The 24,201-nt window shown below is 40.8% G+C and overlaps 1 protein-coding gene across 8 annotated transcripts in view; it reads left to right on the top strand.

The window, feature by feature from the left end:
• The window catches only part of OSBPL2 (oxysterol binding protein like 2), a 65,278-nt gene that overhangs the window by 13,680 nt on the left and 27,397 nt on the right, over positions 1-24,201 (top strand). For 3 of the 8 annotated variants that reach the window (XM_075012172.1, XM_075012173.1, XM_075012174.1), the window contains 2 exons: positions 13,780-13,942; positions 21,460-21,607. In XM_075012172.1, the coding sequence (XP_074868273.1) occupies positions 13,906-13,942; positions 21,460-21,607 (185 nt within the window). In that variant the 5' untranslated portion in view covers positions 13,780-13,905. Of the gene's footprint in view, positions 1-13,779; positions 13,943-16,750; positions 17,040-17,616; positions 17,655-17,979; positions 18,758-19,705; positions 19,856-21,459; positions 21,608-24,201 lie in introns of those variants that run through there. The other 5 variants (XM_075012179.1, XM_075012175.1, XM_075012176.1 and 2 more) reach the window with 5 other exon arrangements.

Raw genomic sequence — 24,201 nt, 5'->3', positions numbered from 1 at the left:
AGCACTCCTGACACCTGGCTCAGAGGCAGACTAAATGCCTATTCCCTATGTGCTGCATTAGCAAAGGGAGAAGGAAGTTTAAAACCAGAATATCTTTCCAGAGATCACATGATTTTAGTAGTAACTGCAACAGTATTTATACCAAATAATGAGCGTTAACAAAACCTTTTGCATTGGTCTTTATGACTAAAAAGTAATAAAGAGAGGATTTGTCCCCATCTCTTTTCTTGGACTGTAAGCATGCTTTTGCTAGGTTTATTAGCCCTCTTTATTACCTTGACTTAAATGTTACCATGATATCACTGGGTCAGTAAGATCTCTTCAGGGTTTTTCAGAAAGGTGTTTCAGAAAGGTTAATGAAAATGCCGAAAAGATAAATTGAAATATCATAAAGAAATTGTCACTGCACTTGTGTTAAATGTAAACTACTAAAATTGGGTGAGAATTAAAATTTTTTGACAAGGGAAGGAAACCAGTTGTGCCTGTTTCTTTTAAATGAAGTTGATCAAAAGCAGCTTTTTCTTCTGTGTAGCAAAGCTTGAAAACTGTGTGAAGTTCAACATTCAGTTTTAATGTTTTGTGAGAACCATAATGTTTTGCTCAGAGTTGCAAACATTTCAAAGTTACGAGCACTCTACATTCCCAGTATATCTGTAACTCCGAGGTTCTGTTGTGCAGCCTAAGAAAGCTGGAATGTGTGTGTTTTTTTTTTTTTTTTAAATGAAGAATACAGATTTGTTAACATAGTAGGGGGTTGTAGCAATTTGCTAGATTTTAAGCCTGAGGATATAATGTAGGGCTTCAACTTTTGAGCTCCCCAGACAAAGGACACTACAAACGTAGTCAGTCCACTAAATTTCAAAGGTCATCTTGGTGAGCTACATTCCATTCCGATTAGCTATAGCTGTTCCTGCTGTCATTACTGATATTTCCATAGACACATAAATTATTCCTCCTTAACAATAAACCTGTTTTGGTTAACTATTTTGCTTTTCTTGGAGACATTGTTTCAAAATGCTCTTAAGGCTTTTTTGTATGTTCTTTCATACGTGCTGAGTATGTCAGGAACTAAAAGGAAAAAAGGGTTCTATGCTACTGGAGATTAAGGTTCACCCACCCCACGCCCCAGATATATAATCAGGGGCCTACTAAATTCACTGTTCATTTTGGCCAATTTCACGATCATATGATTTTAAAATTAGTCAGTTTTGAGTTTTCAGGTTTTTACCGCTGACATTCCAAGGTGGTGTAACCCATGGCACTGATGAATTGTTCTTCCCCTGCATGGCTCCTCTTATGGGGAGATCAGATCCACCTCTAGGTAGCTCTTGGGGCTGCAGGAAGCTTTGTGGCTGGGCAACAGCCCGAGATTCCTGCAGGCACAGGAGGTTGCTGGAGGTATTTGCTGGCAATAGGTGTAGGAATATTGGGCTAATTCTAGATACTAGAGGGAACTTTTCTGTCAGTTCCCTCCAAGCATGACCCCATCTGCCCTGTTCAGTATTCTATGTCACAGTCCTGTGTCTCATCTCTGCTCATGGCTCCATGTCCCGTCCTATTCTCATCACCTAACCAGTCTCATTTGCCATTCCTCAGGTTTTTCTAATCCCGTTCCCAATCTGTTAGTTCAGCAAGTCCTAGTCTCTCTCCTGCAAATTCTGTCCCTTTCTACCTTCACTAAGGTTCCTTGTCTCCAGGTGTCTTTGTCCAGTCAGTTTCTTACACCTTGGCTTCTAGTTGCGAAACCCCTCCCACGTTCCCTCTGCCCACTGGCTCCCAGTCTGTCTCCTTTCTCAATCTCCTAGTCCCAGGTCAGTTTTGCCTCTCCCACTGTGGCTTCTTGTCGCAATCTCTTTGCCCAGCTGGTCCTACTTTCAGATCCCAAAGGTACCGGATTAGAGAGGTTTAACCACTATGTGTCCCCCATTCTCTCTGGTTCAGCTCTTGTGCCCTCTTCAACTGAATCAGGCAGCTTCATCCTCCATGTTTCTAGGACGTAGCAGAGTCATTGAAAGAACAGGGGACCCATGGGTGAAAACAATGTATTTTCCTGTAGCCCACTACTTGGAAACAGGTATATTGTTTTGGCTGAAATTCTCTCTCCCTGCCCCTCAAAAAATTAGTCTGAGAGCAGCACCTGGCATGGAAAATTTCAGCCTTGGCAAAAAAGCTATAAGCAATTGAAAACAGGGTCATATCTTGATAGTGTTGGTGAACCCTCTTAAGGTTACAGGTCATACTTGCACAGCATTAAATTGGCAATGTTTTATCATGATTAAAATTGTGTGGGGTGCAGAAATGGTCTAGACAGTGATCAAGAGGAGAGACAGCTTTTGATCTGTGAATATGAGGTGTTCTACATATTCATGAAAAGAGCCATTCTTAAAATATTCTACTACTCAGTGAAATGGAATTCGAAGTGACTGAGAGGGCTCTGTAATAGAATCGGGCTTTTGAAGTCAGGCTTTTAGTTCTGTATCTTCAATAGCCGAATCACCTGATGTGCATTGCTGTGCGTTACTTAACTCTTTCTCTTTGACGTTAGTCATAACCAGATAGAACTTCATCATACACCAGTTATTGCAGGAGCTTGAGCACCACTGTGGTGAACCTAATATGAATATTTAGATTCTAGGTTGATCCTGGCCTAAGAGTAATGTTCTGCACTGAAGCTGGGATGATGGTCTGGATGTGAATTTGATATTCAGGAAATGAGAACTGCCAGAAGGCCTGTGGCATTTTGAAGCAAGTGACCTCCAAAGAAAATAATCCATCCAGGCTGGGTACTTGCCTTGAATTCAAACAGGAGCCATGAGAAATTGAACAGCACTCGCTTTAGCTCTGTTGATTTACTCTGAGCTATTTGCTGCGCTAGATGGCCTATGAGGTGGTCAGGATGGTAAATGTTGGGCAGACTTTGCTGTAAACCACAGGTAACATCGTACAAATAATTTACCCATAAGTCAACAATTCTGAAAGAACTTGTAGCTGTCCAAGCGAGGATGGATGTATTTTGAAGAGGAATGATAAAGTAGCATTCTAACTGCAGTAGCAATACATGGATTTTAGAGTTCAGGCCAAAGAGAGTTGACTTTTTCCTCTAAAGCAGTGGTTGCCAAACTTTTTGGCATCATGTCCCCCTTCTGATTTTTGAGAAACCTTCATGCCCCCCTACCTCATCTTTCCATCATCTAACCCCCTCTTAACAAAAAATTAAATTTGTAATTTAAAATAAACACAAAAACGTTATTTAAAATTAAAAATAATCACAAAAAGGTTTTCTTGGCCCTTTGCGGGTGCCTGGTGTAGCCCCAGCTGTCTGAGCCCCATGCCGGCTGCCTACCTGAGATTTGTGCTGCCAGAGCTGCACACCTGAGCTGCCTAAGCACCGCGCAGCCAGGGCCAGCTTCTTGTTAGTTGCCGGGGCTAGCTGGCTGCCCGGCAGCCACTTGTCCCAGCTGTGGGCCAGCCTTGCAAGTGGCCTGCCTGAGCCTCATGCTACCAGGCCAGCTGCCTGTCCACCAGCCCAAGTGGCCTGAGCCCCACACTTCCGGGGTCAGCTGTCCACCCACCAGCCCGCGCTGCCTTAGACCTGTGCTGCCAGGGCCAGCTGCGCAAGTCCTGTGAGTCCCACAAGCCAGCTGCCTGAGCTCTTCTCCTCCTACAAGGCCAGTCACCACCAGCTCCCTCATCTAACCCCATCCTCCTCCTCCTCCTCCCCCACCACCCGTACTCACTCACGTTTGTAAGAGACAGCTAGCTCTACATGGGTCTTCGCCAGCTGCCTGCCTTTTTATGGTGGCTGCACCGGGTCACCCATGTAAAATGGCAGGGGCTGAGAGCCAAAAGCAAAGGCAGGTTTGGGGGATGAGGTCCGTAAAGGCTGGAGATGGGGTTAACAACTTTCTAACAGGTACAGATTATTGTGTGTGCAGTGTTCTTAAAATGGGTGACAAAAAGTACGGTTTGACATTTTTTATTAAGGACTGTTTCATATTCACATGAATTGCCGCTCTTGAAATATCGATTTTTAACTGAATTTGAAAAAAATGGCTCTTCTCGCTTTTTCGGGGGTCATGACACAATGTAATAAAATATGGGGGTTGTGGTTGAAAAACGGTTGTGTACCACTGGTTTAGGGAGAGCAATCAGAAGATGGAGCTAATATCACCTTTGGCACTTTGAGCATGTCTACTTGCTAATTGTCACTAGAGTTCACTATTTTTGCAGCTGGTTCAATCCACAGCTTCTACTTCCAGATCAGTGTGCCACAGATTTGGCCAAGGCATCTTTATCACATTTTGTATCTGGACAATGGGTACCGTCTATTTAGCTCTTTTGTTTATTATGACACAGATCTCATTCCATGCTTTCTATCTCTTGCCTACTGCAATGAAATCTGCAGGACTGCACTTTAAACTACTGCGTCTGGAAATGTGCTGGTGAAGACTATATTAGCCTAGTTCTTCTTGCAGGGAGAAGATTATCATCACTACTGGTTTTCTAGGGTAGAGTTTCAGGTGCTGGCTTTGAACTATGGATTTCAGCCTTAAACAGCTTTGCCAGCTTATGTCAGGAGCTGCTTCTCCCTCATGTGGTATGGCCGCATTTGCAATCACACATACTCAAGAGCAGCCCTTGTTTGTAAGGGAGAAAGCTGTGAGCAGAACAGTCTTTGGGACAGACTTCGGAATTCATTGCCTTCATTCCCAGAACGCTCGGGTTTAATAATGTTCAGGCCATATAACAAAACTCACCTAGTTTTTTCAGATTTTTGAAAAAGAAACAGTAAATGCCAAGAGCATGAAGTATTTTAAAGTTAATTTGGTTATTTGTGATGCTTGTTTGTGCAGGAGCATAATGAGCTGCTGATTTGGTTAATCATAGTTTTGTAAGGAATGGCTGGCCTAACAGGATAGATACTATTTTTGAAAGCTTAGTTACCAATTAAAAGACTGTATGTCAGCTGTGTCTAAAGAACGCCAACCATTCCCATCAAGGGACTAGTAACATATGAACTGTGCATGCTGACATTGTATAGTATTATCAAATGTCTTGCTTGAAAAAAGCTCTCCAGTAAAGCCTCAAGATTATGTATAAGACTGTTCTGCACTAAAAATGGCATTTAGTGTGGCTTAAAACAATATAAAGGAGTACAAAATTTAATGTAAATTATTGAAGCTGATTTTCAATATGTAGCAGCCAAGGCCATTTCAATACAAGTTTTTCTCGCCATTTCACTCCCCAAGTAAGTTTTTATCCTTTGCATCAAATTTCTACGTAATGCAGATATCTACAAGTAGAACAATTCGGATGTAAGCCAGCAGACAAGATGAGACTAGTAACGGTCCTGTCACTTCTCCCATATAAACCATCATAATATAGGATGGATTCTATCTCTGTTTGCCAGAATTTTACAGTAAGTTACAGTATCTTCCTACCAAAGCATTACTGTTTTGGTCCTGCTTAAGTAAGCCTTGTGCTTTGATGTTTTTTTAAAACCAACTACAACTATCACAAATATCAGATTGCCCAAGAGCATGGTTAATGGTGCAAACACCTATCTTGAAATAAGAATTCTAATGTCAAGAGACTGAAAAATTAGAACAGCTAGGGAACGAAAATCAAATTTCAAACACCAGTCTGGTTGTCATAAACTCCACAAGTATTAAATTTTCCAAGGTTGATGTAGGGTTTAAGCTACCCAATTCCCTTTGATCATAGCAAGTTACAGTTGAAATGCTAGTCCAATTCCAGCAATTTATCTGGGTATTTGTACATCTTAGGATAGCCAGGTGACTGTGGGCAAAGCAACCATCAGGCCATTAAACAACATGTAGCAATGTTCACAAAAGAATGGACATTTCAAATATTTTTTTCAGTAAGCACTGCACAAAAGCACCAATAAGCACTCAAGCCAAAAAGGCAGTTGTAGAAATTTACTCAACACAAACTAGTACAAAGAATGAAAGTTAAACAACATATCTCTTATCTCTAGAATGAGCCATATGACTGAAAGAAATGTATTTGAAAGGCTTGTTTACAAAAAACAAAAGAGAAAAATATTCAGTTATATCTGCATATAGTACACAACACTTTTACTCTTGCTATTGTACAATAAGCAATTCCCAGCACTGATTTCATTTCTTTAGACACTACTGCACGTACTGAGATCCATATAATCTCTACAACATGTGAGAATTTACTTTAAAAAGTAGCACAAGCATCAGATTGTTCCCACACTGGTTTAGGAAATATGATACAGTTGAGATGTCCTGAACAACTAGCCCATCACAGTCTAATGAGAATAGGAACTAAGAAGAACTAAACTAGAGGTCATTTAAAAGTAGTAAGAGTCTGTGCTAAATTCACAAAGGTGCTGAAAGGCAAAAAATCCCTGCTGCTTAGGGTTATTGGAGCATGCAATGTTTAATCTGGATATTGAACCTTTCAATTTGAAGGTTCCCAAAGTGCTTTAGAACTACATATTTATGATGCCTCATGCATCCAACATTCAGAGTGGACAGCAGCAGTAAACTGAGTCACGGAACAGTGGGGGAGGGGAAGTATTAGCATACAATAGTGCTGAAAATCCTGCATTTAAAACCCATTTTCTAAAGCATGTAAACTGTTTTTGTGAGGTACCTACAATTATCAGTTGTTTCCTTCTTATTTTCAGCTTTTGGCTTGGAATGGTTTTGGGTTTTGCAGCATTTAGTCTTGCACCAGATAAAGTTGAATTCCATAGAACAGGAAGCATATTCCATTTTGTGATGTCACTGTCAGTTGCATGGAAAGCAGAACCTAGGGTTTGGCAGTGGCAGGTAACCATACAGGCAAATGCTTTCTAAAAGGCTTTGTAACCTAAGTCCAGTCATGGGTAGTTTTATCTCTTTGGGCGCTAAACTTTTTTTTAAGAATAACTTTATTGTAACATTCCTTTTACCCTGTTCTTTGACCTGTTTCTCATTTATGCTGATTTACTTCTGCTGATTTCAAAAAGGTGTTACACCTCCCACCTCTATGAATGCAGTTGAAGGGGAGTAAAGCTCCATTATTCCTCAGTAAGAGCCTACATTAGACGTGTTCTGGCTTCAGCTTGAAGGCTTTGTTCGGAGAGCTTACCTTTTGGCTTTTGAGTGAGTAACACTCTGTCAAACCGTTGGTATTCAAATGGCCTTGTCTTGTCTTAACAGTTTTTCAATTCAGAACTGACCAAACCACTTTTCTATATATCTGGGCTCCAGTTCACTTACTGATTATCAAGATGTATACCACAAATTTATTTTCAGCAGTTTATTAACACATTTGATTGCTAATTATGGCATCACAAAAATTAGACAAAAATTAGATAGCTGGGATCTGAGAACAAGAATTTGAATGGCTTCTTGTGTGACTCTGGACAAGTTCTATGACATTGTAAAATTAAGATTAAACAAAAGATTAAGACCCTGCAGAAGACCGTACAGAAGGTGTCTGGGGAGAACAATTCAAAATATCCTAGGGTTCAGTGGATGGGAGAATGTAGTGCAGTATTGAAACCCAAAATGCTATTTACAAAAGCTTTATCTGGGCAGTCCTGGGGGGTTGTGATCTTCTGTACTCAGGACAGGCAAAGCACAGGCTATGCAAGCCTGCAAATACTGCTTCTTATCAAAGTTTGTCTTTCCTAGACCAGGGCTACACTACAGTAAAAAAAAAAAAAAAAAAAAAAAAAAAAAAAATTGATTTAAGATATGCAATTCTAGCTATGTGAATTGCATAGCTGTAGTCAACATATTGTAAATCAGTTTTTCCTGCCATCCCCCCAGTGGGAGGTTGATGGAAGAAACTCTCTTGTTGACTTCCCATACTCTTTGCAACAGTGAGGAGTACTAGGATCGATGGTGGAGCCCTTATGGTTCAACTTACTGTGGCCCTTCTAGTTGTGCTAAATCAAACACTAGAAGATCAACCGCCACTCTGGTGATCTTCTTGCAGGTGTAGATATGCCCTACTAGAGAAACTGTTTCCTGTGGCATGTGGCTCACACTTTTTAATTCCATGTTCGGTTGTCACTGACAATTGTGGGCAGTTCTCTAAATCTGTAATGACTGATAGAAAAAGAAATCATCCAGTGACCACAGCTTTCCATGACTCTGTCTCTGAACTGGATACATACTTTTGACCTGGAGTGAAAAAGTGCTACATCACTACCTTGAGCCAGCCACTCCTTTGCAACATGTTTTTATTTTTCCTTTGCAGCTCTTTTTAATTAAGTCTTTGTTTTTGGTTTCACAGCAGGAGAGCTTGTTGTATTTGAAAGTCCTGTATGAAGTGCAAATGATGTTCTCTCTATATTGTTTAATTTCAGATAAACAATAATGTCATTTTAATCTTGCAACAGAGATATTGCAGACTTAAGCATTGTCAATATATGAGAGTGCTATTTAAATGTTTCTGCTTTTCGTAAAGTGTTACACAAGACTTCACTGTGTTTTGTTTGAACTATCTACACTTTGAGACTCCCTAGTCTAGCACCCTTGGGATCTGACTGTGCCGAACCAGAGAATTTGCAGAACCACAGGAGGTCAATATTGTCTAGCAGCATTACCAACACTTCCACTGCTTACCGGGCTCTTAGACTATATTGGGGAGTAAACTAGAGTTAAATAACAGCACAGAACAATGAAAGTCAGGACTGGTAGCTGTAAACAAACTTTAGGGAATCACAGAAAACCTGTTTCATTGCTGTGTAGTCTTCCATGCTGGGGATGCAGCATGGTTTCTAGGACGATGAGAAGTGGGAGGGTCCTAGAGCCCAGGCATTCTCAGCAAGGTGTATTGCTGTCAAGGCTGATGCTTTCAAGTTCCCTACATTGCTGCAGTCCAGATGGGAAGTCATACAGTCATGTTTCAGAGGTGGTCATCTGCAAGGGCATTCTAGACTGCTAGAGGTGGCAGAAGGTGTTACGCGCAGGTATGGATATGTATATAGTTCTTGAACAGTTTAGAAAAACTCCTATGTTGCAGGCTTCCTTGAAGAAATGAAATATGGTTATGGGTCTCATTGATGGTTTTCTGTTGGGTTGCTGCAGGGTTAGATGACAATGGTATACTTGTTGAGACCTGTCTATGACAGATGTAACAATATCGTGCAGCATTCTAGGTGAATGTTACTGAATTAAGTTAAACCTAATATTTTTATGAATTTATTATATTCAAAATGCAAATATGAGGCCCTGTGAACCTCAGAGTCATCAAGTAAAGCCTCAAGGCAGGATCAAGGAAATCTAGACCACCCCGACAGGTGTTTAGCCACCATGTGTTTAAAATCTCCAATGATGGGGATTCCACATAGTTGTTTTCTTTGTAAGCCTATTTCAAAACTTAAGTTGCTTATATTAGAAAGTTTTTTCCTAGTATCAACCTTTAATGTCTTGTGCTGCAGAGTAAACATGTAACTTCTTCTGCCTTCAATGGACGGGAGACGAAGTGATTGCTTCCTTTTTTTAACAGTCTTAACATACGTGAAAACTGTTTGCAGGTCTCCCCTGCATCTTTTTTCCTTGACACTTAACATGCCAAGATACTTTTTAGCGTCAGTTTGAGCTGAAACAGTGGTGAATTTTGACTTCAGGAGAAAGTCTTGTGGAGAGTTTGCTGCTTGGAAATACCTTACTCACAGGGGATAGATAAGGGTCTCCACCCAAGAGAGCCGTGAGCTGACAAGCTGGGAGCCTGGATTGAGTGCTTGACCATGAAGGGGAAATTCAGAAGCAGTTGCCCTTAACTCTGGCACTGTGTTGGCTACTTCTTCCCATGTTACTTCTGCTGATAGTGAATTATGGCCTAAGTATTCTTGAAATATCAGTAGCTTTGCCATGGAGTAGGTAGGCAGCATACCTTTGTGTTCTTGTTACCTGGACCAAATACATTGGAGCGAGTTCTTCATCTTGATCTGTGAACTTACACAAGACCAGGAGTCTTCAGCCTGTGGATCTGGAGCCGCATACAGCTCTTTAAGGACTTTGTGTGTCTCCTGACACTATAACTGCGAAGTTAAAAGAAACAAAAAAAACCTAATTATTTTTGCTAAACGTTGAACATCTAAAACCCCAGCAATGAACAACTTGCAAATGACGTGATCTCAAAACATTGGATAACTCCACCTTTAACATTGGATAACTCCAGTGCACTGTGGGATACGACACTGTACCTGTGTTTTGATTGTGTTGCTAATATTCTTGATTTTGAAAAGGAAAAGAAACCTTGCAGTATTCCTGCTGTGAATGACAGCATGTATTTTAAGAAAGAAATTTGAAATTAAACATGAAGTAAAATTGGCATTGTTAAAATGGGGTTGGAATTGCTTCAAAAAGAGGAAAATTGAAGATCAAAATAGAGAATTTTAAACTGAATGGACGCAATGCGTTGCATTTATATTGAGCTCAGCTGATGTTGCATTTGCAATGAGAGAGTCACCAAACAAATAAGAAGAAAAAAAGCAATGTCAAGGGCATTTTCTCAAAAGCACACTACTTTTGCCAAACAGCATCCAGCTGGATGTGCCAGAAAAAAGCTGGGGAGGAGCTGCTACGTAGAGTAGAGCAAAGTAAGAACATGTTCACTAAACGGATGAAATTGCCAAGTAGCATAACTGTATCTAGTTCCGTGGCAGCTCAAGAGATCAGGAAATGAGGAAAGCCATTCATGTATGGTGAATATATGAAAGAGTGCTTTATCAAAGTATAAGAGCAGCTGTACAGTGGTTTTTATAAACATAAACAAAATTGTTTAGAATCTAGCATCACAGAGAGAGAGAGAAGGTTTGGGAGTGAAAGTCAAGGAAGACAGTGGTACAAACACATAAAATGTGAGGAAGTAGAAAAAAGTTTGTGAACATGCTGCAGTAAACATGTATTACATTAAAAATCATTGTGTCTGCACTGTTCTTATATTAAGGACAGTCTTGTATTCACATGCATTGAATTATTGTTTTTTCTTGTTAACCAAAGTTTAAAAAAAAAAATCTCTTCTTGCTATTTTGGTTGCTAACCCCTACGATAGACTGTGCCCCTGAACAGGATCAAGGACAAATGCCCACATTTGGTTTATGTTGTCTTGGCCATGTCTGTACTAGCCCCAATCTTCGAAGTGGCCATTCAAATGGCCATTTTGAAGTTTACTAATGAAGTGCCGAAATGCATATTCGGCGCTTCATTAGCATGTGGGAGGCTGCGGCGCTTCGAAATTGACGCGTCTCATCCCAACGGGGCTCCTTTTTGAAAAGACCCCGCCTACTTCGAAGTCCCCTTATTCCCATCTGCTCATGGGAATAAGGGGACTTCAAAGTAGCCAGGGTCCTTTTGAAAAGGAGCCCCGTCGCGGTGAGCCGCGTCAATTTTGAAGCGCCGCAGCTGCCTGCATGCTAATGAAGTGCTGAATATGCATTTCAGCGCTTCATTAGTGAACTCTGAAATGGCCATTTCGAAGTTTGGGGCTAGCGTAGATGTAGCCCTTGCGACTCATTTTGTCCCCTCATCTAGGCTAGAACGGTTATTTGGTGTTTCAACTGAAAAGGTTAAAAATTGGTCCTCTGATTTTTTTTTCCTTTTTTAATACTTCTAGCTGTCATTTTCCTCTATGTATCTTCTTGCACGCTCACAACGCTGAATGTGGGAACAGTTGCTGAGGGTGGAGTGTCTTTGCTGAAAAGCTATGTGAGAGTCAGGAGAGCAAGCTGGTAGCTGTGAATAATTAATAACTAGAGGAGCTGAAACAGGTATAAAGGGCTATGAGTGCACAGGAGAAAAGGAAGGAAACATTATGTGACTTATGCTTACAGGAGCGTAGCAAGATTCAAGAGCACCAGCAGCAAATAATTCCGGACTCAGGAGTGATGGACAGAAACTAAGAACTGTTGCTATGGGTGTGTTACTCTTGAGGCTCTGAGCAGTGAGCATAAACAAGGGTGGTGCTGAGACCAACACCAAGGCATATAACTCAGCATACAGAGGTGGGGATGTCTGAGAGTTCTAGACAGGAGAGTTCCTGATCTTAGAGGGTACATACGCTTGTGCAGCCTGCAGCAGTAAACATCTTAGACTGGGCCAGCTGAGTTGCATTGCAGGGCTTTGCTCTAAAAATAGCTGTGTCAGTGTTGCATCTTGGGTTTTGAATTCTAGGGTTGGACTTCACAGCCTAAGCTCCAGCCTGAGGCACAGCTAAAATGTGCTGCCTACCCAGCTATGTTCAGCATGGTAGCACAAGCCTGAGTCTGTTGACCAGGGCATGGAGGTTTGCTCTCATGGACAGCAGCGGCTGTTTAGATGGAGTTGATGAACTGTGAATGAAGAGCCTGCCTTGAAGTAGTAACTTCAGTGATGTGTAGAATGGTGCGAAACAAACTGAAATCTTCCACTGTGGAAGTTCCTCTGTCAGGATGAAGAGCAGGAAAGTTTGCATTTGTACTGGGAGTCCTGTGGTTTTCCTTCAAGATGAAAAATTAAAGGGATTTAAAATACAGCCTGGTTCACTTCAACAAGAAGTTATGCTGGATAAGAAAAACTGAGCTATCCTAAGACATTACATGTTTAGGATGGCGGTGATTTTTGTTAATCTCAATGGGGGTGCCAGAATTTGTTTTCCTCAGAAAACTGCTTCTCTTGCATGTGAAGTGGGATCTTTAGTGACTGTGAATAGTCAGGATGTCTTGTTCTGTCTTTATTGTATTATGTTGTTGCTCAATGACAATGAAATGTATTAACTTAGTGAATAGTTGAGTAATCATTTAATCTTTAAGCCTTCAGTGTTATCAAAATTGCATATAACTAAGTATTTGATTTTTCTGCTTTTGGCTAAAGTGAACTGAGACAAGTGAAAATGTCTTGGATACATAACAAGCAACTGGAATAAATCAAATCTAGCCTGTGCATGACGCTTGCTTGGGGATTTCATGCACCTGTGACTTTGCTGTGCATTTAGCCGCACTGTATGTGAGAAAACAGCACTGTCTCTTTTTTCCTTATCCTCTCTTGCCAAAAACAAAGCCACCAGCTGGCTTTATCTTGGCTTGTAGCCTGTTGATGCAAGAGTTGAGTCTGGCATTGGATGACACAACTGAGTGCTTGAACTTCAAATGACTTTCCAGGTCCCCAGAATGAAAACCACTGCCTGGTGCCATGCTTTTGTGCAGCAGTGACATTCGGTATTGACAGTTGATAGTTACTTTCCCTTCCTGGTTCCATTCAGAGTTGGGCCAGGATGGTAAGAGTGTTGGTAATGTTTTGCCCTCCAGAGAGGGCAAGTTTTCCTCTACCAAACACTTTTTCTTTGTTGCTGTCTGCCTGGCTTTTACTACCCAGTGCCCAAGACCTACCATCACTGCATGCCTCATTTGAAATAGTGTTTCACAATTTTTTTAGTATAATGTCTTCACTATAGCATGAAGTCCCCAAAAGCTTTAAAAATTAAAGTCAGCGGGCAGTACATGGTATAAATATATAGAAAGATGGTAGGGTAGATAATTTTTTCTGACATCCCTTAACAGTGGTAGTTAAATCTGTATGGCTCTTCTTCAGAATGATGTTTTTATGAAATAAACCTATTTTGGATTTTTATTCTTTCTTTTGTCCCCCCATACTATTATTAAATGTCAGTGGATATAAACATACAAGTGCCTAGGTTTTCAGTTGCCATGGATGGGGAAACTGGGGTATATGGGTGTTTAAGGTTTTCCCCAAAATAAACAATGTGGAACCACTAACATTTTGTCTTTTTCCCTCTCTTTTCAAATAGATCCTCTAAAGTGACTTGATATTATGACAGAAGATTCTGTTGCACAAAAATGTTCAGTCTTTAAATCCTGCAAAATGATGCATTAGAGGAAGCCAAGTTAGCAGTTCAAAAATTTCATACTTAAGGATGAATAGTGAAGAGGAGTTCTTTGATGCTGTTACGGGTGAGTAAAAGGCATCCTGCAAAATAGAATCACAGCTTATGTGTGCTTGTGGCAAGCCAAAGCATAAAATCTATTATTATTGGGAAATCAAGCATAATTATTGCAAACTTTGATGACAAACTTTTTTAATAGAAGACAAGAGAATCTGTTTATAGCTAGCTCGAACATAGGCTAGGAACTCCATAAGGCTGTCTTACAGCCTTGAATAAATTGTTTAGTCCCTTTGCCTCGGCTGCATGATCTGTAAAATGGGGATAGACCCACTAGATAGGTGTATCTTAATGTTTGTAAAGTTCTTTGAAAATTAAATGAAAACAGTTGCATAGTTCTGAGTGATGTTTTAACTTCAGTGGAGAACTTGTCTCATAGTGTTGAAGTGGACAGTGTTTTCTAGTTAGAAATTCATAAATATGAACCATTGTTTAAGCAGCCAGAACCTTTTCTGTCCTGCGTTGCCCTCAGAAAAGCAACATGAACTTACTGACACTTGAGCATTGTGCCAGACAGTACTTTCCTTTGAACTAATGAGAAACACTGGTTACTGCAATAGCCTTATGTTGTTTTAAAGGTGAACTGAAATGTTTTTCAAAAATAGTTATATTTAAAAAAAATCCAAACTTTTTCAAGTGTTGAAAAATGGGAAGTGTTGGAAGTTTGGCTGACTCGGGTGGTTTGCTCCCTCCTTTCTGGAAGTGTGTAGTCATGCACTGGACCTCTCTTACCCTGTGCCTCTCTTATTATTATGCCAGAAAAAACATGAGGATGGAAGGAGAGGGGAAAAGGTCCAGGCAAAGAAAGCTCTAGGCCTTAGGGTATGTCTGCAGTTCAGCAGTACAGCTGTGGTGTAGATGCTGCCTGTGTCGATTTAAAGGATTTATCAATGTAGCCACCATTTCTCAGAGAGCTGGATTAACAAAGTCAATGGAAAAACTTTTCCGTTCACTTAGCCACATCTGCATCAGGAGTTGGGTTGACTTAATGGCATCATACAGGTCATGAAACTTTTCACAGCCCTGAGTGATGTGGTTAGGTCAATTTGATTTTTAAGCATAGGCTGGGCCTAGATCCTTTAAAGTGATGAAGCCCCATTCCATATCCAGCTGCTTTTCTATGTGGGCTTGGAGTCACGGTGCTTCCAAGATTGGCCTTTCTTGTTTCAGAGAGCTGGGGTTTCATCACTTGTGGGTTTTGATGCTTCCAGACAGCTTCTCCCACCGATGGCTGTCTTTCCCTTCGTCACACTCTTCTGGTATAAGTTTCCTTGACCTTAGACTTCTGGCATGGTTTGAATGGGGATATATGTTCAGTGTTGTATTTCTGTGGCAGGTTACCCTCTCCCCTGCATCTTCTCCCTGCCAGTATTGTCTTACTAGTAGCATGCTGCCCTCCCCTCCTGTCCTCTTCCCCATCTAGCCATGCCATGTGGTTTGTAGCATGCTGCCCTCTAGGGGATACTTCTAGCTTGCTAGTCTGGACTGCCTCTCCAACCATGCACAGTAGTGAAAACAAAAAAGTAGTCCAGTAGCACTTTAAAGACTAACAAAATAATTTATTAGGTGATGAGCTTTCATGGGACAGACCCACTTCTTCAGATCATTGCCATGATCATAGCTGTGATCTGAAGAAGCGGGGCTGTCCCACAAAAGCTCATCACCTAATAAATTATTTTGTTAGTCTTTAAAGTGCTACTGGACTGTTGTTTTTGTTTTCATAGTATGTAGACTAGTACAGCTATCTCTCTGTTACCATGCACAGTAGTGGTTCTCAGCCAGCAGGCCATTTGTGGCCAAATCAGCATGCAGCTATGACCAATGCAACATCTTCGGCATCCTAGAGATAATATATACGTATTGTGTAGCTCTGGTCCATGTAACACAAAGAGAGCTGACATAGTGGTAAATAAGTTGAGAATCACTAATATAGTGCATTGAAGTGAATCCCAGACCATCTAATTTAGATCTACCTGTTCAAGTGTTGGTCTCTCATGGATGTTTGGAAGAGGTCCTTAGGTCCTTCTGAAACTCTTTTCCCTTGGTTCTTTATGCTTGTCCTTCTTTTTGCTGCTCCCAGCGCTGTAGAGTATGCACCTGCCATGGACTTCCCTTGTTGGACCTTCTTAGGTTCTGGTGGATCTTGATTTTAGCCAACTTATCTAGGTTCTTGGTTGGTCCACATGTCCCTGACTGTAGATCTAAATTGCACAGAACATGTGCTCAGACTCTGGATCTTGATCATTCTGTGGGGAGTCCAATCTGACACGAGTCTGAAGTTTCTGGATTCTGTAGGGCCAGAGGCCCACAAATCTTGAATGAAAGCTGGATGCTCTTAGCAGAGCCAGCAGTCTGCTGTTTCCATGGGTGTCTACTCTTTCTCCACTGATCTTGCCACTGAAAGGGCAGCTGTGACTTTCAGATGTACACACGCCCATCTTATAGCCCATTTTGTTGCCTCATAGGACTAGGATATACTTGAGTGTTCAGTAGCCCAAGACGTGTTGTCTTTCTCCTGTCATATGCAGAACTAGCTCCAAACTCACAGGAAACAAGGGCCTCTCACCAGAAATTACTCAGTCACATCATGCCAGTGCGGCTCTCTTATTGTCTCCCCATGGATACTTGTTCTGTGCAAGAATGGATGCCGGTCTGCTGGGTTGGAGAACCTACTTTGTTGAGGCTTCTTCAGCGGAGAACAGAAATTTCACCTGGGGATTTTACAACCCTACTAGAGCAGATTAAAGTACCAGATAGACAAACATGGAGATTCTTCATATTACTTTGATCAACCATTTCTTGTCCTGGTTACTACATTACTTCGCTCTGTCAAGCTTATCTTGGGCTCTATAAGTACTCTTTTGTCATCTGGATCTGCTGATGTGAGACTGTTCCTTTCATTAGATCTGCCAGACTTCAGGTGAATGGATCAGATGTATTGAGTGGAAGAATTGCCATAGGAGGAGGAGACTGCATCAGCTAGCCAGGGAATGATTCCATCTTTGCCACAGAGAATGGTCTTGTTGATGGGCTCTTTATTCCAAGGTTAACCCTGAATATCATGAAATCTCCTTCAGCTGTCATACAAGCACTAACCCCTCAGTCTGGTATGTGCCTGAGCAGGTTGCTCTTCTCTTCTTACTGTTAACTGTTGTTCAACTTAGGTAATTTCTCTTTGGGCGGGGGAAAGAAGATTGAAGCATCAGCTCTTCAGTTGCTGGTTAATTTGTTTGTTTTTTACAATCTTGATCTGGCTATATTGGCACATTTTGCCTCTGGTGGTGGGATCCTTCATACTGGCTTGCGAAAGGTAAGCCATACCTCCTGATGAAAATGGCTCAATTCAACTGCTGTGTGTAGAAGCTGTGTTTCTTTCAATGAGTAGGAATATGGTGATCTCTGACAAAATACAATTACTATCAATTGTATTTTCATGGTCTAGCATTTGGGTTCTCTCCCATCTGCCCTTTCTAGGTCTGAAGGCTCTGGTTAGATTACATCATGAATTTGATTTTCTTCCTGTCTAATGACTAGTACCTGGAGCTTAAACTTGGGAAGCTGATGACTCATAAAAGGGACGGTCTTGGGCCACATATGCTCCGTGACTCATGGAATACTTTGCCTGCTTGCTTCCGGGTAGTTAGAGGAATAACATAGTCTGAATGGGCTGATTTTCCTTTGCAGGATGGGAAAGAAGAAAACTATGAAAAACAGAACTACTGGTAAGTCCTTTTGTTTGAAATGGACTACTTTATGACTCTGTCTAAATATATGTTGTGTGAGTGATTTTGGATCTACACTTTTTTAAAAAAGCATTTCGGTTCACCTTTAAAGCATATATAGCTTGGTTGTTGTGTTAGAGGATTGAGTTGATAACTCATCGCTGATACCTTCATATTCTTTTTTCTTCTCCTCCTCCAAAACCCCACACTTGATTTATACCTCACACCTTTTTACTACTGTGTGAGTATCCTGAAACTAATATTTATTTTGTATATGTTTCTATATTTTGGAAGCATTAATTAGTAGATATCCAAAGAAGAGAGATTTCCTTGAAGACTGTATTCTTTCAGAAAATCCCACTCAAATGTTACTACTGAGTGAAGAATGATAAATATGTTCTGGATCTTTCTTTTAAATACTGCTTTTTTAAGCAGTCCTAAAGTTCTGAATTTTAAAACGGGAGTGGAAAATTACATGCAGAGACAAAATTTGGCCAACAAACAATTGTGTAATTTTCTCAACTGATGTTCAGTAGATAAGCTTAAAAGTTACTGAAAACTGGCTTAGTGTGTGCACATGGAGCTATTGCTATATTTAGCGATTAACTGCCTGTGCTTCCTGTTTTAAAATGTAGATTCAAATGGAATCAAAGTAAATTAACTGGGTAGATGTGCCCATTTTTGATGTATTTAAGAAGTTCCACCAGAGTTGCAATTGAAGGTTTTTTTTCTGTTCTCAAAATGTGAATATTTGTTTTGGTATTATGTAGTCATTGATGATGACCAGATGAAATTATATTTTGTTCTTTATGTGATCACCCTTTCCATCTGAACTGAATACATGCTGACCTGTGAGAACAGCATGAGTGACTCATTTACGGAGGTAAAACAGAATGATTGGTATGTAGGAACTGGGACATTTATTTCTGTTATTCTGAAATAATTATTCCTTCAAAGAAATTGCTAGGTTCTAGCATAATCAAAGGGTTGTTATTCCACAGTGAGATGCTTGTCTGATAATCATACCCTTGTCAACTGACTTGGCCTTTTCTGGAACTTTGAGGAGGGGGTTTTAAAGACGTTTAACTCCTTGGAAGTAGCTGGTAAGAATGATAGTATTCCATGAGATTTAACTACACTTTTTATTATAAATTATGAATGTCCCTTTTACTGTGGACTGGCTAATGATAGGCATGCAGTCAAGGCAGGTATTCCACAGTAGTGTTTATTTTTTAATCACTTGTATATGTATGTATTATTGTTCCCAGTTAAGTGTTAAATCCCACTGGGATGTGTTTGTCATTACATAATTACACACTTGGGAGATTGGCATGCAGCTGAAGAGAGTAATGAGTGACCTCATCCTTTGTGCCTGGTGTTAATTATAAAATAATATCACACCACGAATACTTCCCTCAACTTCTGAGATAGCTTATGATTGTCATACTGGGAATGTAATTTTCATTTTACTGAGAGAATGGAATCACTCCATGTTAAAAACACAACTTCTGCTTTAATATCAGAATAATAGATCTCCCATAGTTTATTAGTATTAAAACCCCTTAATGTTGGACCAAACTGAACTTAGGTCAAATTTAAAACTGAATTACCTTTGTTGTAATCTGATTCCTATTCCAAAAGCCTGATCTAAAGTCAAAGGGAGTCTTTCTGATAACAGTAAAGTGATAGTTTGTGAGTTCCATTTGTTTCAGTGTTGGGTTGTTTTTTTTTCTCTCTCTCTAAAGTTTGAGAGTGGCATTGTGTTGGGAGAGGATTACCTGAAAGAGACGAGAGGGAGGGGCAACATGAGAGAGGGCTGGAAGGAATAACCATTCGGCATATAGGCAAAGGGCCAAGAGGGAAAACTGCAAAGAGCAGTCTGGCATCATTGGCATGAGTGCTTCTAGGCTGCTTCTGCAGATGCTCCTGCCAACTTCAGTCTCCAGCTAACTCCTTCATGCAGTTTTCTTTTAAACCTAGATTACTTGTCAGGTGGAAGGAGAGAGGGTGATGCATGGATTCTGTTCTTCAAGTTTTGTTTTCATCCCCAGCTCCTGTTCTGATGGTCTTCACTCTTCGTCACTGAAAAAAAAACAGATATTTTAATCTTGATGAAAGCATTTGGAAAGTGTGAGAGGTTCTGTTAATTCTGATGCCCTAAATATCTATCAATGATTTGAAGAAAGTAGAAGTCTTGATAGGTGAAGCATTTCTGCAGGCAAACTTCCTGTAGAACAGGGTGTTGCACAGATTCGGGGGTTCCATTTTGGGTGTTTTTATGTAACTTTTATGATTGTAGAGTATGGATCAATAGCTTCTTTCGAAAGTAGAAAACCCGTGTAGATGCTGCTCTTTTGAAAGTAAACCCCATCTTCTTTTTTATGGGAAGAAGGATTCTTTCGAAGATGGGGTTTACTTTAGAAAGAGCAGCGTCTACACGGGTTTTCTACTTTCGAAAGAAGCTATTTTGAAATATGAGTATGGAAACGAGGTGCCAGATATGCAAATCTGCAACTCATTTGCATATTCAATTTACTTCATTTGCATATATCTTTCAAAAGAGGAATGCAAGTATAGACCAAGCCAAAGTGTCTTGTTGTTTCCCTGTAAAATGGAAATCAGCTTGCAGGTTTCCTTCATGCCCCACCTATAAAAATGTAATTTAAAAGACCCTTCATAATTTACACTACTTCATTGCACTTCATCAAATACTATTTCAAAATTGTTATATCACAGCATCCTATATACCCTGAATTCATGAGCTATTGCTGCAGATCTTACGGCATAAGACATCTTGGGCCAGATCTCAAGCTGCAGCTGAGGATATGCCCCTGGGCAATAGATGGGTCTTTTAAATGATATTTTTATAGGGGGCGGAGGAAATCTGCAAGCTGATTGCCATTTTTCAGGGAAACAATAGATGTGAATGGCATCTGAGTAGTCACTAGCTTAATCATAAAGGTCAGGCTTGGAGTGGGACCCCTGTTGGGGAATCTAGTCCATTTTCCTTCCAGCATGGTGTTAGTGTTATTAGGGTGCCTAGGCCTGGGTTTGAGAGTCATTCTGTTATCCCCTGCCTCTGAGTGAGAGAGATTTGCTTGTGCATAACTGGGTGTCACCTCCCTGGAGCTACCAGCTTGTCATCCATCCACACTGTTCTTTTCCTGTTTCAAATCATATTACTTGGTTTATAAAAATTACATGTTCCTTATTTTTTTTTTTTTTTGGTATCATTTCATTTTATAAACAAACTATGCCACAGGTTGAACATCTCTAGTCTGGCATCCTTTGGACATCAGTGGTGCCAAACAAGAGAATTTGCTGGACCATGGAGGGGTCAATGTTGTCTAGCAGCATTATTAACACTTCCACTGCTTACTGGGCTCTTACAAGACATTTAGTGGAAAATTACAGCTCAATAACAGTACAGAATGCTGAGAGTCAGGAATGGTGGCTATAAACAAACGTTATGGGACCATGGGACACTTGGCTGCACCCATGATAAGAGGTCGTCCAGCTAACTAAAATCATGCCAGATTGCAGATGTTGCTGGACGAGAGTGTGCCAGACTAGAGAGGTTGAACCTATAATGATACTTGGCTGTGTACGCTCTTGGAAGCTGGATCCTATATCAAATGTTCTGGACTTGGTGATATTTCATAGTAAAAGGTTGTGTACATCTAGGTTTTAAAGGGAAGTGTGTATATAGCCAATATATTACTAATACTTGTGCAGAGTAAGCAGGTACTATCTGTAGAGTCATAAAGTTCTTAAAACAAGTGAAAACCAGTAACTTTTTCAACAGGCTTTGATTCTGACAATTCTTCAGGAGAATTTTCAGAAACGAATCACAAAGTTGCCGAAATGCTTGATCTGGATCCACGCCAAAGCAATAGGACTGGAAAACATAATGGAGACAGACAGCTTCAAGAGAATGGAATTAAGAAACGCAGGTAGGTGTGTTAGTGTGTGTGCTAAACAGTAAGGATGTGGCTACACTAGCCCCTGCCTTTCGAAAGGGACATGCTAAAGGCAGAAGCTATTGAGGCACTACTGTGAATATGCAGTGCCTCATTAGCATAATGGCTGCTGCATGCATTTCGAAAGTGCCGCTTTCTAAATGCATGCTCCTCATGTAGACAGGGGCCTTTCGAAAGGACCCTCTGGACTTCAAAAACCCCTTCTTCCCATGTGGTTTTGGGAAGAACAGACTTGAAATCCAGGGGTCCTTTCAAAAGGCCCCTCTATTCATAAGCAGCATGCATTTGTAAAGCAGCACTTTTGAAATGTGCGTGGCTGCCATTATGCTAATAAGGTGCTGCATATTCATGCAAGTGCCTCACTCGCATCTGCTGAAGTGGCTCATTAGCATGTCCCTTTCGAAAGGTGAGGGCTAGTGTTGCCACGGCCTAAAGGAAATGTGCCCAATGGATGTAGTTGTAATTTCAGGGTACCTGTCCCTGTATGTTTCCCCTACATGGGCATCAACTTAACGGTTCCCAGCTTCCAGGTGTCATCTTGCTTGGGCAGAGACCTGCATCTCACTGCCTTCTGATGGGGGATTTTAAGGCTGTATAGCTCCCTGCCTTGCACTGCAATATCCCCAAAAAGCCAGAGTGCCTAAATAGCCCTAGGCCTGCACATTGCTTTCTCTCTGAAGGCTAAGGTTAGTGTAATGCCTGTACTTACAAGTTACCACACAGCTTTAATCCTTCAGTATTACAGAGAAAATATATTAAAACAACAACAAAATACTACAAACATGCTGCTAAATCTTAAGACTCTCATCACCTAATTCCAACTTCGGGCTCTGTTAAGTTAGTTTTTCAAAATCCACAGCTGTTTCTTCCTCTGGTTGCATGTTCACATTGTGCCTAGATCCAGAACAAGAAGTTAGATTGGGCAAGTCAGATCATGCTTTATACTGCGTGAGTCTTTGATCTTGGCCTTCTGTAATAGTAGACAGTGGTCTTTTTCTTAGTACCTAATAAAAAGGCTGGCTTTTTGCATCACCAGTTAGGCCCTTTGCATTAACTTCTCCAAAGGGATTCCCCCAAGAAATTCACTTAATCCGTGTTGTCCCAAAAGTCCCTACTTGTTTGTATAGACTTTTGAAATCCTAGGTCTTACATGTGTCATATCTCCCACTTAGAGAAGTTGCGTGCAATCCAGGCCCACAATATTAAGTGAACTTAATACAATAAATGTTATACAATGTTATCTCTAACATGCTAATCATGTCTGCTTTTATTGACACTTCTCCAGAGAATTTGTACCCTGCACCCCAGGCAACTCTTTGCATGTTTGCTTTTCTCTGCTTGTGTGCATCTGACCTCAGCCCATTTCAGCACACCTCAGTGGAAAAAGACACATCTAGCCATGACTTTTGCTTAAGGCTGAGTGCAAAGTTAGGCACTTAGCTAGCAGAACCTCTGTCTGGAAGTGCTGAGAGGTATTTGTGGGGTGGTCTGTGTGATATTGTCCAATAAGCCAATCTTTTTAATAAAACAACCTCAGAGGTGTAGCCATGTTAGTCTGGAAGCCTATTTTTGCTATCTCTGTCTGAGGGAATACATCCAACATGTCAGTGAACATCATGCTAACCCACTAGATCTCTCCTAACACCACAAGAAGAATTCTACGTGGACTGCCCCTGCTGGTTGTAATGACAGTCTGCACTTCTACAGTGAATGCTTCTGCAAACATGCACAGGCTCACATTGTGCACAGATAACGCCATATGACCACATAACTTCAGCTGTGCTGAATGCAGTGCTATCCACAGTCTCAAAACCTACTCTGACGTTATAATCAAAGAGGCTGACGAAGGGTGTGCTATAGTCATCATGGATAAGTCAGACAATGAACCGGAGGTGGCCTGGCAACTCTTCAGTGCCGCTACCAGCAATGTCCACTTATCTATACTAGAGACACCATCACTGGATCTAACCACATCAGCCACACCATCAGGGGCTCATACATCTGCATATCCCTAATGTGATATATGCCATCATGTGCCAGGAATGTCCTTCTGCCGTGTACGTTGGACAGACTGGATGGTCTCTGTCCAAAGGATGAATGGACATAAATCCGACATCAGGAATTAGAATAAACACAAACCTATAGGGGAACACTTTAACCTGCTTAGACATTCAATAAAGATTTGAAAGTAGCCATTCTCATATAAAAGGATTTTACCACTAGATTACAGAGGCAGACATCTGAATTGGAATTCATTTGCAGGTTTGGCATGTTTAACCTTGGATTTAACAGAGATCTCAATTATTTTAGCATTACATGGGCAATTTCCTGACTTTTGATATTCACAGGAATGGCACCCATTCCACTTAATTTAATTTACTTTTTTCACCGGTCCTATTAATGACAGATGACTTCCCTCCCTTTTTTCTTTTCTTCTTCCCCTTCTTTCCCTCCTTCTGTCCCTGCTATCTAAACCCTGGATTCTTATTATCTTCTCCAGATCTGAAGAAGTGCATCTTATCCACAGAAGCTCATTGCCTAATTAATAAATTTTTTAATCTTTTTAA

Source organism: Carettochelys insculpta, chromosome 17, assembly GCF_033958435.1.
Source record: "Carettochelys insculpta isolate YL-2023 chromosome 17, ASM3395843v1, whole genome shotgun sequence".
Classification (NCBI taxonomy): domain Eukaryota; kingdom Metazoa; phylum Chordata; order Testudines; family Carettochelyidae; genus Carettochelys; species Carettochelys insculpta.
This window is presented reverse-complemented; position numbering and strand designations above follow the sequence as displayed.